This window comes from Salvia splendens, chromosome 6 (assembly GCF_004379255.2).
Source record: "Salvia splendens isolate huo1 chromosome 6, SspV2, whole genome shotgun sequence".
NCBI classification, from domain to species: Eukaryota; Viridiplantae; Streptophyta; class Magnoliopsida; order Lamiales; family Lamiaceae; genus Salvia; species Salvia splendens.
This window is the reverse complement of record NC_056037.1, coordinates 5,959,357-5,976,647: the sequence shown is the minus strand read 5'-3', so window position 1 is coordinate 5,976,647 and position 17,291 is coordinate 5,959,357. Positions and strand designations below refer to the sequence as shown.

Genomic DNA, 17,291 nt, shown 5'->3' with positions numbered 1-17,291 from the left:
AGATTTTTAATTTAAACAAATTTCCAAATAAAAGAAAAATATAATACTACATACTACTACTCCGTTCGTCACATATTAGAGAATGCACTTTAATTAGATGCACTTTCTAATTTTGAAAATTAGTTTTCTCACTAATAAGATGGGATTTATTCTCCACTAAGAATAATTACTTTTTCTTTCTACCTCTTTTTTACTTACCAATTGAGCTTTAAAACTCGTGCACAACCCAAAATGCATACTCTTGTGGGACGGAGGAGTATTATGCATGTAAAAAAATGTAAATTTTAGTTTTAAACATATTGCTGAAATACGAAGTTGGTTAAGAACATTCATTTTTTTGAAATTTTAGTCTTAAACAAATGAAATCGTCGTCGGATCGGTTTTTTTTACGGTTCCATAAAAAACTACTCCCTCCGTTCCCTTATAGTTGAGTCATTTTCTCATTTCGAGAAGTTTTCTAATAGTTGAGTCATTTCCATATATAACAACATTTTTCTCTTTCTTACTTTATTCACTTTTTACTTTATTTTATTTCATACTTTTTTATCTATTATTTTTACACACTCAATATTCATTTCTTAAACTTCGTGCTAAAAAGTTTCGCCTCAATTATGAGGGAACGGAGGAATAATAGCCAACGGATGATTAGTGAAAGAGCATAGTCTTCTCTTGCTAAGTTCTTTTTTAAAGAGTATCTTGTAGTAGGAAATTTTTTACCAAAACTAGAAAATTGTGCATATTTATTGGGATGGAAAGAAGCGTAGTCTTCTTTTGCTAGGAATATTTTTACCAAAACAAGAAAATTGTGGTTTGTGCAGTTTTAATTGAATAATAGTACTAAAGTTTCAAATAAAATTTGACGTATGCACAACTCCAATGCGTCAAGTAAAATTTAAGAAGAAAAGAGTCGGATTACTGAATTAGAATTTTCAAATAAGACACTACTAATCCGCAGGCAGACCACTTAGGATTTGAATTTTCAAATAAGACATTACTAATCTGCAGGCAGAGTACTTAAAATAAGACATTCGAATAAAAAATAAAGCACTTTGTATGAGATACTAGTAGTCTAGTACATTGCAATTTTACAATAAGCTAGATTGTTTTTTTAATTATAATAATCCCTCGATCCCAAAATAAGAGTCACACTTTACCATTTTAGTCCGTCCCACAATAAAGTCATGCTTCATTTTTACCATAAATGGTAAGTAAGTTTCACATTCCACGAACTCACTTCACTCACATTTTATTTTAAAACTAAATATAAAAAAGTGGATCTCATATTCCACTAGCTTTTCCAACCCACTATTATTTATATTTCTTAAAACTCATGTCCACTATAAGAGTGACTCCTATTGTCATAGAAAATTTTTGCACTATTCCATACAGCTATACAATTGTGGTCATAGTGAGGAAAATTTAGTTTTCACTCACTTATAAGTAGAAAAGAAGATCATTCCCGATAATTTTTTCAGTCTAATACACTTAAATGTTGGCAATAATTGTCTGGAGCTCCTTCATCTTGTCATTAAAATCATCAGCCTTTGCATGTTTATTTGACTCCAACCACAGTACAAAAGACTCAAATGCATCTTCCATCTTATTCTTATCTGTTGGGGTGAGTGAGCCTAGCTGCACCTCTGATGGTGTCCCTCATGCTGTACGCGTAGTCCTCCACGGCATTCTTTGCGTTAAGATTTTTGTTATGCTCCTCGTCCTCCCACTTGTACTTCTTGGCATCCATAATCATATTCTCAATTTCTACCTTGGACAGCCTGCCTTTGTCGTTCGTGATGGTGATGTTCTTCTTCAGTCCAGTCCCCGTTGCCTCCGCTGACACATTCATGATACCGTTTGGTTGTCCAAGTCCTTTCCCTTGAACTATTGTACGAAGTGATTCACCGTTCGGTTGTCCAAGTCCTGACCTCCAAGCTGAGTATCACCAGCAATAGCCTTCGCTTCTATGATGCCCGCCTCAATCGTCACTACACACATCGAATGTGCCACCGCCAAAGTAAAAAAGGGAGTACATTCTTTGCCTCAGAGCTAGTAGTCCCTTCATCTAGACCATATGCAATGGCTGCAGCAGTTGATGATCCTCATAATGTTAAGGCCCGCAATGGTTCCAGCATCCTTGGTCGCCATTGAAATAAGCGGGCACAGTCAAGACAGCATTATTTGACGGTTGATCCAAGATATGCCTCAGAGATATCCTTCATCTTGGAGAGCACCATTGAAGAGATCTCCTCGGCTGAAAACTGTTTCTCCTCCCCTTTGTAGTTTACCACGATCATAGGTTTGTTGGCAACATCGGGTATGACCTTGAATGGCCACAACTTCATGTCACTCTGAACCGTTGGGTCACTGAATTTGCGACCAATCAACACCGTGTAAGAAATTATTAATCTAGTTAGAGACTTAAGTAGCGATAGCGAGTGAAGAGATGCAGCAAAATTTATCCATACCGCAGATGGAGCTTGAGTGGCTTAGTTTTACAGTAATTAGCCCTCTCCTAACTTCTCAACAGTCGCTGCTAATTTAACTTTGAAAAGAAAACTATTCCTGCTCACACATACACAAATCCAAATTGGTTACTAATAGTGTTTATAAATAATAAACCTCCCACATAAATACGTTTCCATTTACTTTTGCTGGATACTTTCACTCCATTACAGAAGATCGAATCATTAGTCTTTAGCTTTGATAAGAATCTCACACACATAACACGAAATACAAAGACACGAAATTTCGAAATACTAACAATAATCACAGAAGCGAAAGCTCACCGAAAACAGTGTTAATAGGATTTCTGGCGGCGTCGCCGACGAGACGCTCAGTGTCGGTGAAAGCCACGTAGGACGGGGTGGTGCTATTACCTCAATGCGGTCAGACCGCCACGCACGAATATGTCGTCCCCAAATCGATCCCAATAGCCTTTCCGGCCATTAATGATAAACACAGCTACAACTCAAACAATACAAAAATTATCAAAACTAATGCTCCAATTCCAAATGCTTGTCGAAAACGTCACAATTTCAACAAGGAACTGAGATGTACGATACTCAAAAGGGGGTTTTTGAAAGGGGAGAGAATGAAACGACGTACCTCGAAAAGAATTAAACCCATTGATGGGGTGCGTACTAAACAAGCCCAACAGCAATGACGGCCTATCAGCCCAAAGCCCAAGGAAGAGTATGAGTTCGGCATTACCAAAGAGTTCGGCCTCAGCCTACAGCTCGGTAAAAGCCAACCTATCAAGCTCTGCTCTCAGGTCGGCATCAAGCTCTACTCTCAGATCGGCAACCAAAGCAGGAGTATGAGTTCGGCATTACCAAAGAGTTCGGCCTCAGCCTACAGCTCGGTAAAAGCCAACCAATCAAGCTCTGCTCTCAGGTCGGCATCAAGCTCTACTCTCAGATCGGCAACCAAAGCAGTTCGGTCTCAGTATTCGACCGAACAAGGAGTTAGTGGACCCATACAGGATGTCCAACACACCCACTACCACGTGGTGTCAACTCAGGCCACGATCGTAGGCCATGACCTACGCTACATCCACGATCTTAGGCCATGACCTACACGACATCCACGACTTAGGGTGGTGATGCAAGCCACGATCTTAGTCCAAGATATAAATGGAACTTAGATCTGATATGAGGAGGTTAAGCTCTCTAGAGATAAAACACCATATAGCAAATAGCAAGTTTGTATTTGTAAGCTGTAGAAAACAGATCAAGCAATACAATCTTGCCCTCCCTTTTTCCCGTGGACGTAGATTTACTTCAGTAAATCGAACCACGTAAATTCTTTGTGTCTGTATTTTCATTCTCTACCAGCATTTGCTAACATCAAAAATTCGCGGATCCATCACCCATCAGCCAATCGAAATGTATGAGCAATAAGCAAGAGTATCAGTCTCCCGCCATCACCTTCGTCTCTTTATATCTTGCTAATAAAAAAATATTATTATTATTATTATTATTATATGGAATTGATCAAAACACTGTTTCTTAATTATATAATCATTACTTAGCGAGCATAGATTAACACTTAAGCTCGCAATATCCCTGTTAATCTGCCCAAATAATCTTAACAAACTTTACATTCGGCTGGTAATTTCCCCACGTCGATTAATCAGTATATCCAACTAATATACGTAATCTTTTTATCCGATTTAGCACGACTAAATCAATGGGATCTTTTGTTTTTCTTGCCACCAACATAAAAACTAGTCTAAAATATCCCTAATGTTACACGGTTGCACACGTACTGTAGTGCAAAACACTTGTCCACACAAAACACTTTCGTTAACACATATTCCATTCATTAATCATTATATCAAGAATATAAAAATTAAACAAAAAAACAAAATAAAAGTATGAATTCTCTAAAGAGGGGGGCATGCCTCTACTACATTTGTACATGAAATTCTTATAAATTTATGCGCAAAATCTGTGTCCACCAAAATAATTTCTTTTCGAGGATTCCCTAAATCAAGAATCAAGAGAAGCTAAGCTTAGCTAATGATGTCTCATGTTTGAGCTCCGAAGGGTGAGCCCATGCAAAAACTTAGTATATCCCACCAAACTCAGTCTGCCGTCGCTCCTCAACCAATCTCTCAGCATCGAATACGCGCTAGCCCCGACGTTCAGCTCCTGCATTCACCCGAATTCCATTAAGCTACGATGGAACATGGATCACCACAGGCGATACACACAACATTTTAGTTAGTTGATGACAAGATACATACCTGAGCCAACTCCTCTACTGATATAGCACGGTTACCCTCCTCTTCAAAATGCTCGAAAGCCGTGGAAGCAATTTGCTCCCATCTCTCTACGGCCTCCAGTTGGTAAGTGCTGATTGCAGCTGCACAGAACTCTTCAAACTCCATATTTCTATAAGATAATGGTGCCATCTGAATTAACAGAAGAAAATTAGCTTATTTAGTTTCATAAAGTTAAGTACTTGTGATGTGTTAAATATGTATCTAGGGCTTGGCTAGCTAACCGCGTGGAGGATATCCGGGACCCTAGATGCCTTCATGGCATCAGTAGCATTACGTGCAAGAGCCTGCAAAACGATTACCATGTTAATATGGGCACGCATGATTCAGAAATTCAGGGACGGGAGGTTAAGCTCGATGACCTTTTTGAAGTTCTCGAGAGAGACTCTTCCATCCTCACTAGGCTCTAAAAGCAAGAATTGTGCTCTGAGGTAGACCAACTCCTCCTCACTCAATGCCTTTGAGAGAGCCTATATATATAAGATCAATTAATACTATATCGCGACAATCTCATCAAACAGGGAAAATCTACGAAATTAAAAAATAGAGAAAAGCGAAACACACATAAGGTGTGCGTTTTTAGAAAATTTGTGGAAACTACTCGAGATAAATCATATGCAAATAGACCTCAAACATCTGTAGTAACTTAGAACTAAAGGACAAAAACTGTTAAATTAAACAAACTTCTAAAATAACATTTCGCGAAATAGCTCACAACCTTAAGTGCTGCACGTTTAAAAGGTGTAGCGTGTAGATACGACTTCACTAGCTTATAGACCAATATGTCTAACGGAATTGGATGGCTCTCACTTCGCAACCAAGGATGAGCTGCATATGCAAGGATATATATATTAGTTCATAAACTTTGAAAAGTAAAGTTAGCAGCATCGTTTAGCAATATATTGGCGATTTCAAATTGGACTTTATGAGAAACTCATGGAGTAAATACTAACTTAAAGCTTGAGCAGCAGTCATTCTTTTCCGGTAATCCTTGTTCAAAAGTCGCTTTATGAAGTCCTTGGCATGTGAAGAAACAGATGGCCAAGGCACGTCCTCAAAGTTTGGCTCAGCTCTCAAAACAGAACGGAATATTCCAGATTCCGTTCTTGCCCAAAACGGTCTACTTCCACAGAGCAAAATATAGGTGATGACACCGATACTCCATATATCAGCCTCCACACTGTAGGATCTATGAAGAACCTCAGGTGCTACGTAATAAGCACTTCCAACAATATCATTTAGCCTTTCATCTGCCAAGTCAAATATGCAGCAAAAATTAGAAAACTAAGATATCTGCTTAATTAATGCAGCGAATGCTTGGATTTCAGCACTAAGTTGGTAACAACTTTTTGGTTCACTGAAACAGTATAAACAAAAAATTAAAAACCATTTCTAATTTTTTACTGATATAGATATGTGCGTTAGGGAAAGTTCACTTAATCACTTCCAAAAGTCAAAATGTTATGGAAGAAAACAGGAACTAGTCATAGACTTAACTGACAAAATTCAGAAAGCCAGACGAAAGAACTGATAAACAAAAAATTTATACAAATACTCAAAAGAACAACCACAGATAGCAATTGCACATGGCATGCACAGAAAGTGAGAAGCTTAAGAAAAACTCTTAATCCGCAGAGCCAGACGACTAAAATGGGAGGCACAACCGGATCAGAAAACTCGAGCAAGTCAAGAAAATACCATCAAACTCATCAACTAAGTACAAATAAATAGGCAGTGTGATGCAGTTGACCCAGAAGAATCTAATACAATCTACATTTTCTCAGCATTTAATAATTAACTTATCGGGCAATAGCTGATCTCATACATAGGAATAAAATTTAAGTTACAGCAAGGCGAAAGATAGCAGTTCCCAGAAAAGGTGATAAAATGGATTATTACCTGTTCTGATGAAGTCAGAAAGACCAAAGTCAATAAGCTTCATATCAGCATCTTCACTTCTGGAGGTAAATAGAAAGTTCTGAGGATTTGGATTAGCATCAATGTCATGTTGGAAAGATGAAGTCTTCTATCAAGAGCTATAGCAAATGGATAGCAAAATAAAATTCCATTTACCTCGGGTTTCAAGTCACGATGTACGACACCTTGAATATGACAAAATGCAACAACACTAAGAATCTGAACAATAATACGTTTTGCTTCATCTTCAGTATATCTACCACCTCTGAAATGAATAAACTATTGTGAGTGTTTTGCTGCATGCATTGTAAAGATGGCTTGAAATTAGAACATAAACAAACATCAGCTTTTCTCAGCCTCCCCTCCCTAATAGAGTGCGGGAAGACTATGAAAGGAAAACTTCTATCACTTACTTTGACAATATTCTGTCAAGCAGTTCTCCACCTTCACACAACCTGCAAGAAATGAGAGAGAGTGCCAATATCAGAATTACATACTCTATTGGTTCACAGACTCATGGTACAAACTTTTAAATCACCTGCCCAGTTCCAATTGTATCTATGTTTTCTCCTAAATCTAAAGTGTTTTGAAATCAAAATGTATTTTTCATTTATAAACCCTTTAATTTAAAAGAGATCATTCATACCGAAAGGAAAATTTATATATATAACCTATTACGGGATGTTATAGAAAAAACTTGTACAAAACCATCACATAGGCGAAAGTCCTAAGATAGAACCAAAATAACAATTTTAGTTCAATAGCCATCACTTTGATAACCATAATTCTCATTTTGAGAAAGTAAGACTATTAGAAGCAACATATCAGTTGTATTGAAGTGGAGCATCTGTATGACAGACCAAACTCAATGAGACGGTTCTATAAAAAAATTGTTGAAAGTTATTTATGTCTAATAAAGGAAATTACTTAACTAAATCTGCATCCTAGATGGGGGAATGGATATAGGCTCCACCATAAGGTTAACGACGATATAAAGTTATTTTTGGAAAAGAACCTTACAGTAAATTTTAGCATGTCTTAGCAAGCATCAACTATAGTTCCTAGGTTAAGAAACTATTAAAAAATTGCCTGACCTAGGAAAGGTGTATCAAAATATTTTAGCAGATATCAAGGACATAAAGTCTCTAAAGAAAGGGTCAATCAGGAAAAACCGCAAGTTTCACTAGACAAAGATTCAGTTATGCACACAAACAGCACCAGGGAAGAGAGAAGAAGTTTCACTAGACAAAGATTCAGTTATGCACAAAAACAGCACCGGGGAAGAGAGAGAAAGTTTCATTAGACAAAGATTCAGTTATGCACAAAAACAGCACAGGGGAAGAGAGAGTGTACGTACTCCATTATTATGTATACATTATTGGCATCCTCACAAGCATCATAAAATCTAACTAGATGTCTATGACCTGAGAGAGCTTTCAAAATTTTCACTTCTCTGCGAACATCTTCAATGGATATTGCAGTCGTCATCTGTGCAAAAGTTTGTTGAGATATTAATCAAGTTGCATAACATCATAAATTCTAAAATCAGGAAGAAAAAGAAGGAAAGAACTCATCACAAGTATAAAGAAAATTGTGCAGTTAAACCCTAAATCATAGAGAAATGACAAATACGGTTCTTTCCGTTCCGTTTCACCATGCTAAAGTTGGAATGTAATCTTTCGAAGTACCCTTAATGATTTCCTTAAAGTCACTCTAATCCAAAGGTTTACTTCTTCCACCAGTAAAGATATTGATTGTGGTCTGCTCACTGTGCACTCGCATCATCTCCAAAATAATGTATCAATAAGGACATCATGAAAAATTATTATGTTCTGAAGCTGAAGGTAGATTTTTTATAGCTCATTCTCTAATTCGACAATCATTTTAAGGGGAAAGCAAAACACATATCATAATGGGAGCACTCATATTAAAGCTCATACCAACATAAATACGATTGAAAGGGACCTCGTGATACATATCATAATAACACAGTCAAAAATATGCATTCTAGAACCAAATGCTATTGTCCATAACCAAGATGACAACTCAATCATTTCTTTATCTGAAACCACAATCTCCCTCAGCTCAACAGTTACCTCATTCCGTTAGGTAGTTAACTTCCTAAAGTCATAAGAAAAATGAATTCTCGAACTAAATGCTATTTTTCATAACCAATATGACAACTCAATCATTTCCTTATCTGAAACCACAAACCTCCCCAACGGTTACCCCGTTCCAGTTTTAAAGCCGTTTAACTTCTTAACGTCGTCAAAAAAATGAATTCTAGAACCAAATGCTATTTTGTCCATAACCAATATGACAATTCAATCATTTCTTTATCTGAAACCACAACCTCCGTACACCTTAACGGTTACCCCATTCCAGTTTCAAGTTCGTTAACTTCCTAACGGCGTCAGAAAAATGAATTTTCGAATTAAATGCTATTTTGTCCATAACCAATATGACAACTCAATCATTTCCTTATCTGAAACCACAACCTCCCTTCAACTCAATGGCAACCCGTTCCAGTTTTAAGGTCGTTAACTTCCTATAACCCAATACACAACAAAATATTACTCTAATTAGAGTTGAATCAGTTAAGAATCAAATCCTGCAAGTTAGGTTTCAAAAGGATAACTGGTTGATCCGATTAAAAAACATCTTAAATGCTTTGGTAGCAACATTCAACAGCCCTAAACCTGTTCTCCTGATCTGCTAAACTTCACCAACCTATTCAAACCATAAATACATTGTTGATCAGCTAATCGAAGCTAAAAAAGATGCCTCTTCATTGTAAAGATAATCAATTGACTATGAAATAAAGATTTTTATTTGGGCAGTAAAATGAAGCACATTATAAGTGAGAGAGATAAACCTTAGGTTTGGAGATGATTTTAACAGCAAGAGGCAAGTCCTTGAGCTCCCCCTTTCTCCCTTTAGCAAAACAGGTATGACCAAAATGCCCTCTGCCAACCTCCTTCCCAAGCTCATACTTAGCCCCAAAATTCTTATTATACCCAAAATTCTTATCAAGCGCGTGCTGCTGCTGCTGTTGTGGCGGCGGCGGCGGCGCATCCTCCGGAATGGTGCCGTGGCGGGGCGACTTCTTCCTGTGCCCCAGCTTCCTGAGAGAGGCCCTAATGTGCTTGGCCGGGGAGGGCGGAGGAAAGGGCTTTTTGAAGAACCTCATCGGCGTGGACCTCGCCGGGGAGGGGGAGACGCCGGCGGCGCTGGGGTAGGGGCTGTTGGCGGCGGAGGATCTCGCCGGAGTGGCGCTGGGAGGGAGATCGGAGGCGGCGGCGGTGGTGGTGGGGTACCCATCGTCGTTTTCGGTGGGGATCGTCTTACCGTAACACTGCCCCATCAGCAGTGACTGTCACCTCTCTCTCTCTCTCTATACTCACTAAGCTATAATTGGATGGAGTACAAAAGTATATACGTTTCTGTCTCTATTTGCAACTGTGATTTCTAACTGTATCTGTATTTGTAGTAATTTGCGAATTTTCAAACTGGCAAACAAACAAAAACACACACATTTACACACATTCATTTGATTCTTGGAATCTTATGCACAGTGTTTCTAGAAAGAGAGATCTGCGGAGAGGAAAGGAATCACTATTGTAACTTAGAAATAGTGTTTCTCATTAATATATGGAGTACTACTACCAGTTAAAAGATGGATACTCGATTTTGTCCTATTGTGTTTATTCGAAATCGAAAATGATCCAACGTTGGCTATTGAAACATCTACGCCGATTACCTAAATTTCACATTAATTTTTTAAAGTTACACGTCGATTACTCTATGGACATGCAATTTCAGTTGCAGCGTCGATATTTCAATCACCATAATTTTTTTTTTCGGACATTTTATTCCTAAAAATGAAACAAGTACTAGTATATAATAATGTTCCTATCGTTTCCTATCAATAGAGACATTTATTTTCGCCATGAAGATTAATATGTTAAGGTTTTATTTGGTTACTATGACTCATTATCATATGATTATCCAAGATTAAAATTTTAGATTATTTTATTGGATAGATGACTATGACTCATTATCATATTATTATCTACTCCCTCCGTCTCATAGAAATATGTCATATTTTCTTTTCGTCCGTCTCATACAAATAGTCCATATCCATTTATAGCAACTTTATTTTCCTTCATTTTTACTTTATCATTTAAGGACTCCACCATCCACTACACAATTTCAACTACTATTTTTTCTCTTTCTCTCCTACTTTACCAATTACGCATTAAAACTCGTGTCAACCCTAAAAGGTTTATTTCTATGGGACGAAGAGAGTATTTAAAAATCTCATGAGCCAAACATATGAATACTTATTTAATTATTGGATATAATATTTCAAACCAAACATATCCTAAAAAAGAATAAGCTACTCTATTATTTTTTGTCAAATATAGAAATGACTCTATTATGTAGAACATGTAGACCATGATTACGACTCTATTAACACAGAACGGAGGAGTAATCATTTAAACGGCGAGACATTTCGGATAACGCCACAAATAATGAGACAAAATCGATCATTTACTCAGTATAAAAATAGTATTTTTAAATTTTTTTCAAAATCATATTAAAGGGCTTGCTTATATTTGTGTAAAGACTGTAGAATATTAAGTGGAAGGAAAACGGCTCTTTATATATGTCCCATTAATTATAGGAAATCGAATTAAAAATTGATGGACGATGAAAAAAAAGGAACGTCTACTGTGAATTGAAATAACGTACGGAATCTAACATTCAAATAATCATTATGGAAACGGTTAAAAAATGTATTTATTAGTTACGATTAAATTTATTTTTGTTTTCCTTTTTAGCATAAAAGCTTGACAGTAATTATTGTCCTGATCAATTATGTTACAAAAATTTATTGACATTCGCGTTTTTTTTCAAAAGGCCAATTGCCAATAAGAAACTCAAATAATTTAGTCAAATTCAAGTTAATATAATATTATTTAAAATGGTCAATTAGATTACGTAATTTTAACATTTTTATTAATTACCGATGGCAAAAAAATTCATCATATTATGTTTCTGAATTTATTAACATATTGCGAACATGTGTAAAAATTAAAGAGATGATTCACTATAGTCGAACGTTTTGTTCGAATAGTATTTTATGTGTGCCAAGTCAATTTATTGTGTGTGGGACAAACAAAAATATATCAAAGTTATGATATAGTAGTATTAATTATTTTTATAAGTCGCGAGATTAACTCGAATTTGATCAAATTTTTTGGGCAATTTGCCCCTTTTCAAAAAAATTGTTTTCGCCCTATTAAATTATAATCATTTGCGCTTTAAATTTTAGTACAATAATGCACAACATTGGTAAAATTTACTTTCTTCTTCCTACAAAATTTGTCATTTTTTGATTCGGCATAAATTTTAAGAAATGTAATTGAAAGTGAGTTGAAAAAATTAGTAAAATACGAATTTTAATTTTATATTTCAATTCATAATAAAATGTGAGTGACAATGAATTGATGGAATACGAGGTCCACTTCAAAAAATGATAAAAGTGAAATGTAATAAATTTTGTAAGACGGATGAAAATGGAAATACGAGACAAATTTTTTTAGATAAATGGAGTATAATTTTAAGGTCAATCTGTTTGGATAAGAACTAAGATTTTTTTATATTTTATTTTTATGAAATAAAGCAAGTTGGGATAGTAACCTAATTAAGTGATAGTGAGCAATAATGTGAAATTACAAGCCACCTACAAAGTACCCAGTGCCCAGCAGAATTAAACAGACTATATTATCATGCAACTACTAATATCCAAAACTCAATTATGCTAACAATTAAATGCATTCTTCATTTCGCACATTTTGCTGCTGCACTATATATCAGTTCTTTCATTCAATAATGAGTCAATGACACATCCAATAATCAATAACACATTTTGCAGTTGCAAATCAAATTTTAAACAAATTCAAATGCTACAGTATGGGTTGATAAGTTTTGATACGATATCAAAGCAAGATACAATCATGCACGAAATTAATATGTTGATGTGTTTATGGTGTTCATGTTGGTAAGATAAAGTGGCGATAATTTCATATCATATTTTATTTTTATTAAATGATTATTTTAGTTCTTAGTTTACTAGTTATGGTTTATTTGAGTGTTACTTTTTAAACAATTTTTTTTACTTATGGTGCCATGTCGAATTTAAATTTCATCATATTGTCGTGTTATCAGGATATGTCAATATCAATTAAAACTTGACGCTATCGTGTTCGTGTCTTTATGAGTCATGTTGTATTCGTATTCCTTACAGCGTCGTGTTCGGATTTAGCTTTGTCGTATCGTTATAGTATCAATACGATAATGACCCAAAATGCACTATTTGCGGAGCCTAGTCGACATGTGTTTTCAATTGAAATAAAGGCTCCAAACTTAATTGCTAGTCGTACACGTAATATTAGGTTAAATTAATGATCTAAGTAATTTATTTCCAACTTGAGTAGCAACTTATTTAATTCAAGTCTTATTGGGTTTTAATTTTTGGTCTATATAATGTGTTGATACAATTTCAAATTAATGAGTTAAAATCCGGCAAGAGTCATAATAATTATTGTAATATGAAAAATCTGATGGTATTATTTCACCTTTCATATTTGGTGACTGTATTTTAATAGGAGTATCATTTGTCCAGAGCTTGCCACTACACGAATCAGGCTGGCCTTGTTGAGTATTTGGGCCCAGGCCCATTTCAGGTTTAATAGTGCTAACAGTTTAAACACATTTTTCTCTCTAATTAAACACATTAACCAATAACTCTTAAAATCTTGTGTCGATTAAGAAATATATCATCTTAGCCGAGATGATAAGACTGAGTAATGATGTTATTCGATTTAGTAGTTGCGGCATATACTTAATTTCAGGATATGCTAGATATGATTAACATTGATTTGAGTTTTGATCTCTCCTTGTGAATAAATTAGTCTTAGGTTCTCTCAGATCAATATTTGAAAAATTGATAAATCAAGATTGTGTTAATGTAAATATATACTCCGTAATTGATAAATCACTATACACGTGTGTGTGAATAAAATATTAGGCTGGTAATTGTTTAATGACAATATCCAATAAAACGAGGCTTGAATATTAAGAAAAATATTTAGGTGGGAATTTAGTTGAGCTTTTCTCTGACTTATACTTAGTGGGACCATATGTTAATACCTTACGTATTAAAAGGAGTTACTTTCATGGGTATCTTCAAAGCAAATTAAGTGTACATAAATAGATTATATTTTGTACTATATAATCAACTTTACTTTAGAGCATCCGCAGTGGCGGACGTTGGACCGGAGTGCCGGACATCCGTCATTAGGTGAGCGACCGGCGGACGCGGACGTTGCTTGCGGACATTGGAGTTCCGTGAATTTCCGACGACGTCCGTCATGACGTCAGCCATTGCGGGTTCCCAACGGACGTCCCGATTTTTAATTTTTTTTATAAAAAAACTCTATATATACGGCTGTTTGAACTTCATTTCATTCGCACCACTTGTTTTAACGAGTTTCTCTCTTTATACTTTCATTTCTTTTGAGGATAAATGGAGCACCACGATAGTGATTCCCCCGCCACGAGCGAGTCACAAACGCCGACGTTTCCCGTTAGAGTTGGGGGAAACATCGGCGAAAGTGCACCGATGTCCGGGATGATGCCTGGAATGACGCCAATGATGCCCCAACCCCAAATGGCGGGGATGATGCAGGGGTACTACAATATGTACCCCCCTTGGTGTGCAGGGATGGGTGGGATGATGCCCCAAATGCCCGGGGTGAGTGCCGCGATGACGGGGATGATGCCCCAAATGCCCGGGATGATGCAGGGCATGCCTGCCGCTGCAGGGAGGAGCATACAGGGGGTCCCCCAATCACCTGGGGACAATGTCTATCGCCCCTACATGGATTTATTGTAGAGTGATTTCCCCCAGAGTACTCCTCTGGAGACTCAGTTCACTGACATCGAGACTTTCTCTTTTGAGGAGTTGGAACTATCTCCTGTCATGGAGCCTCCCACTGAGATGCAACCGGCGGCAGGGAGGACGCGGAAGCAGGGGAGAGTGAAGGACACGGGCACTACTTCGTCCTCGCGTGCGGGGAACGAGGGTGGGGTGGGGGCCGAGGGGGTGGGGGAGGAAGCCGGCGGGAGAAAGAGGACCATCTGGAGCATAGGGGAGTGCGTCACGCTGGCAAAGGCCTGGGTCGGTGTAGTCGAGGATCCCTACGTCGAGGCTAACAACACATTGACAGAATGTGGTGGCGCATTAGCCAAAGCTACCTCCAATTCAAACCGCCAGGTGGGAAGCCTCACAATGAAGAGCAATGCCGGAAACAGTTGGAGCGGCTGAGGAGGCAGCTCAGCCGATTTGCCGGCATCTACCAAAACAACCTCCGCACGGCATCAAGCGGCATGTCCGCCGATGATGTGAAGCTTTTGTCTCACCAGCAGTACCCCGAGAGTAAATTGGGTTTCGGGGAGTTCAAATATTGGGAGGTCTATCTTGTGGTGCAGACTTCCGCCAAGTTTAGTGCGGTGTTGAAGCTGACTGGCCGAAGCGGACGAAGATCAACGCCTCCGGGGAGTACAACAGCAGTGCCGGTTCCCATGAACTCCCTGACGCTGAGGCATAGTTCCCGACCCCTCAAACGTCTTCCCGCCGCCGTCGCCCGGTTGGGCAAAAGACCGCGATGCGGATGGCTAGGGGAAGTGCCAGCGAGTCCCACGAGGTCAATCGGAATCTCCGTCCCTGGTCACTCCCGAACTCAACAATCTCGCCCGTGTGCAGCTAACGCAGAGTATGCTCGACACCATGGACAAGTGGTATGCAGCGAATGATCCCTTATATAAGATCATGTTGAAGGATGCAATCGACACTATGAGACTCGATTTGGGATGGCACCCCTGCCCGAGAGTGGCGCCGGGACTGGCGGCGGGGACGACGAGAAGTGAGACGGGTGCCGCATTTGTCGAAGTTTGAGGTTGTTTTTTTAACTATGTATTTTTTTAATAATTCTGTTTTTTGTTTTAAATAAAGTGGTTGCATTTTATCCGTATTCGTGTCAAAATTTTAATTCTGTAAATTGTTTAATTTGGTGAATTTGTGAATTTTTATTATTGTGGATGTCTGCCGAGATGTTTGCCATTGTGCAGTGAGATGTCCTTATGATGTGGCAGAAGGTGTTTTTGAGAAGTCCGTCAGGATAACCGTTCCACCGTGGATGCTCTTAATATATGAGTGTAGCTTCTATTACTTGAGTTGGATGCATATGTTAAGAATTTGAATGGTAGGGGCAGTTTGTCACAAATCTTACGAGTATGACTTGTGAGAGTTTGTTAATGGACACTCAAATTCATATTAAGATGTATTGTTAGGGACAAACTATAATTTGTTCTATTATCGTTAAATCCAAGCGTGATAACTCATATTTAGAATCTTTTTAGTGGTACGTCAGAAAATAAATACTGTATTTAAAAGAAGTATTGTTTGAATAAATTTTTTTATACATAAATATATTATTCAAATAAAACTTTTTATATATAAATATACATTAATAGTCAGAGATATTGTCTTAGTAAGTGAGATATTGAGACTCTTAATTAATTAAGGAATGAATAAAAGGCGGGGATGGAAATAACATTCCATGTGCCATCATGAGCATGATGTGGATGTCGCACATTTATCGCGCTTGCATATTATTATTAGATAGTAGATACTACTATCAAACATTATCTACATTTATATCGTAACAAAAATTTTCTAGGGATATTGGTCCATAAAATCATCATTTGCCTAAAATTTGGTATTTCCCACGAACTTTGAAATTGGTATACAATATCATAAACTTTGCACCTTGTTTGGTACTTTCTCCGTCCTAAAGAAGATGGCACGCTTGGGAGATGATACGAGATTTTAGGAGATGTTGTTTTGTGTGTTACGTGGTGAGAGAAAATATAATTTTATAATTGATGTGAGAGAAAACTTTTTTCAAAAGATGAAATGTGACATTTTTTGTGGGACAAACTAAAAAGGAAAGTGTGACCTACTATGGGACGGAGGGAGTATTTCTCACGGTATGTCTATTACTATATTTGACTAACTTACGAGGTTTTTTTATCATACTTGATACAATTAAATCAACGTGGTTTTTAACATAACTTTTTATTCTACATGTCATGAACTTAAAAAAGTGATTTAAAATATCACAATTAATTAAGGATTTCTGGTGGCTTGATTGTTGGCGGCGTCGCCGACGAGACTCTCAATGCCGGTGAAAACCACATAAGACGGCGTGGTGCGGTTGCGCTGATCGTTTACTATACCTCAATACGGTCGTGCCTCCACACCGCCACGCACGAATATGTCGTCCCCAAATCGATCCCAATAGCCTTTCCGGCCATTAATGATAAACACAGCTACAACTCAAAACAATACAAAAATTATCAAAACTAATGCTCCAATTCCAAATGCTTGTCGAAAACGTCAAATTTTCAACAAGGAACTGAGATGCACGATACTGAAAAGGAGGTATGTCAGAAATACCGT

The 17,291-nt window shown here is 37.4% G+C and overlaps 1 protein-coding gene and 1 pseudogene across 1 annotated transcript; both read right to left on the bottom strand.

The window, feature by feature from the left end:
• Positions 1-1,293: 1,293 nt before the first annotated feature.
• On the bottom strand, positions 1,294-3,126 carry LOC121808674 (annotated as a pseudogene).
• A 1,173-nt stretch (positions 3,127-4,299) lies between these two features.
• LOC121808030 (CDPK-related kinase 3-like) lies at positions 4,300-10,304 on the bottom strand. Its single transcript, XM_042208366.1, has 11 exons — positions 9,576-10,304; positions 8,058-8,188; positions 7,114-7,155; positions 6,857-6,965; positions 6,683-6,761; positions 5,737-6,033; positions 5,502-5,611; positions 5,146-5,253; positions 5,008-5,070; positions 4,748-4,915; positions 4,300-4,652 (listed from the first exon to the last, which is right to left on the bottom strand). The coding sequence occupies exons 1-11, from the start codon at positions 10,062-10,064 to the stop codon at positions 4,518-4,520; spliced, it is 1,731 nt and encodes a 576-aa protein (XP_042064300.1). The 5' UTR covers positions 10,065-10,304; the 3' UTR covers positions 4,300-4,517.
• Positions 10,305-17,291: the final 6,987 nt, after the last annotated feature.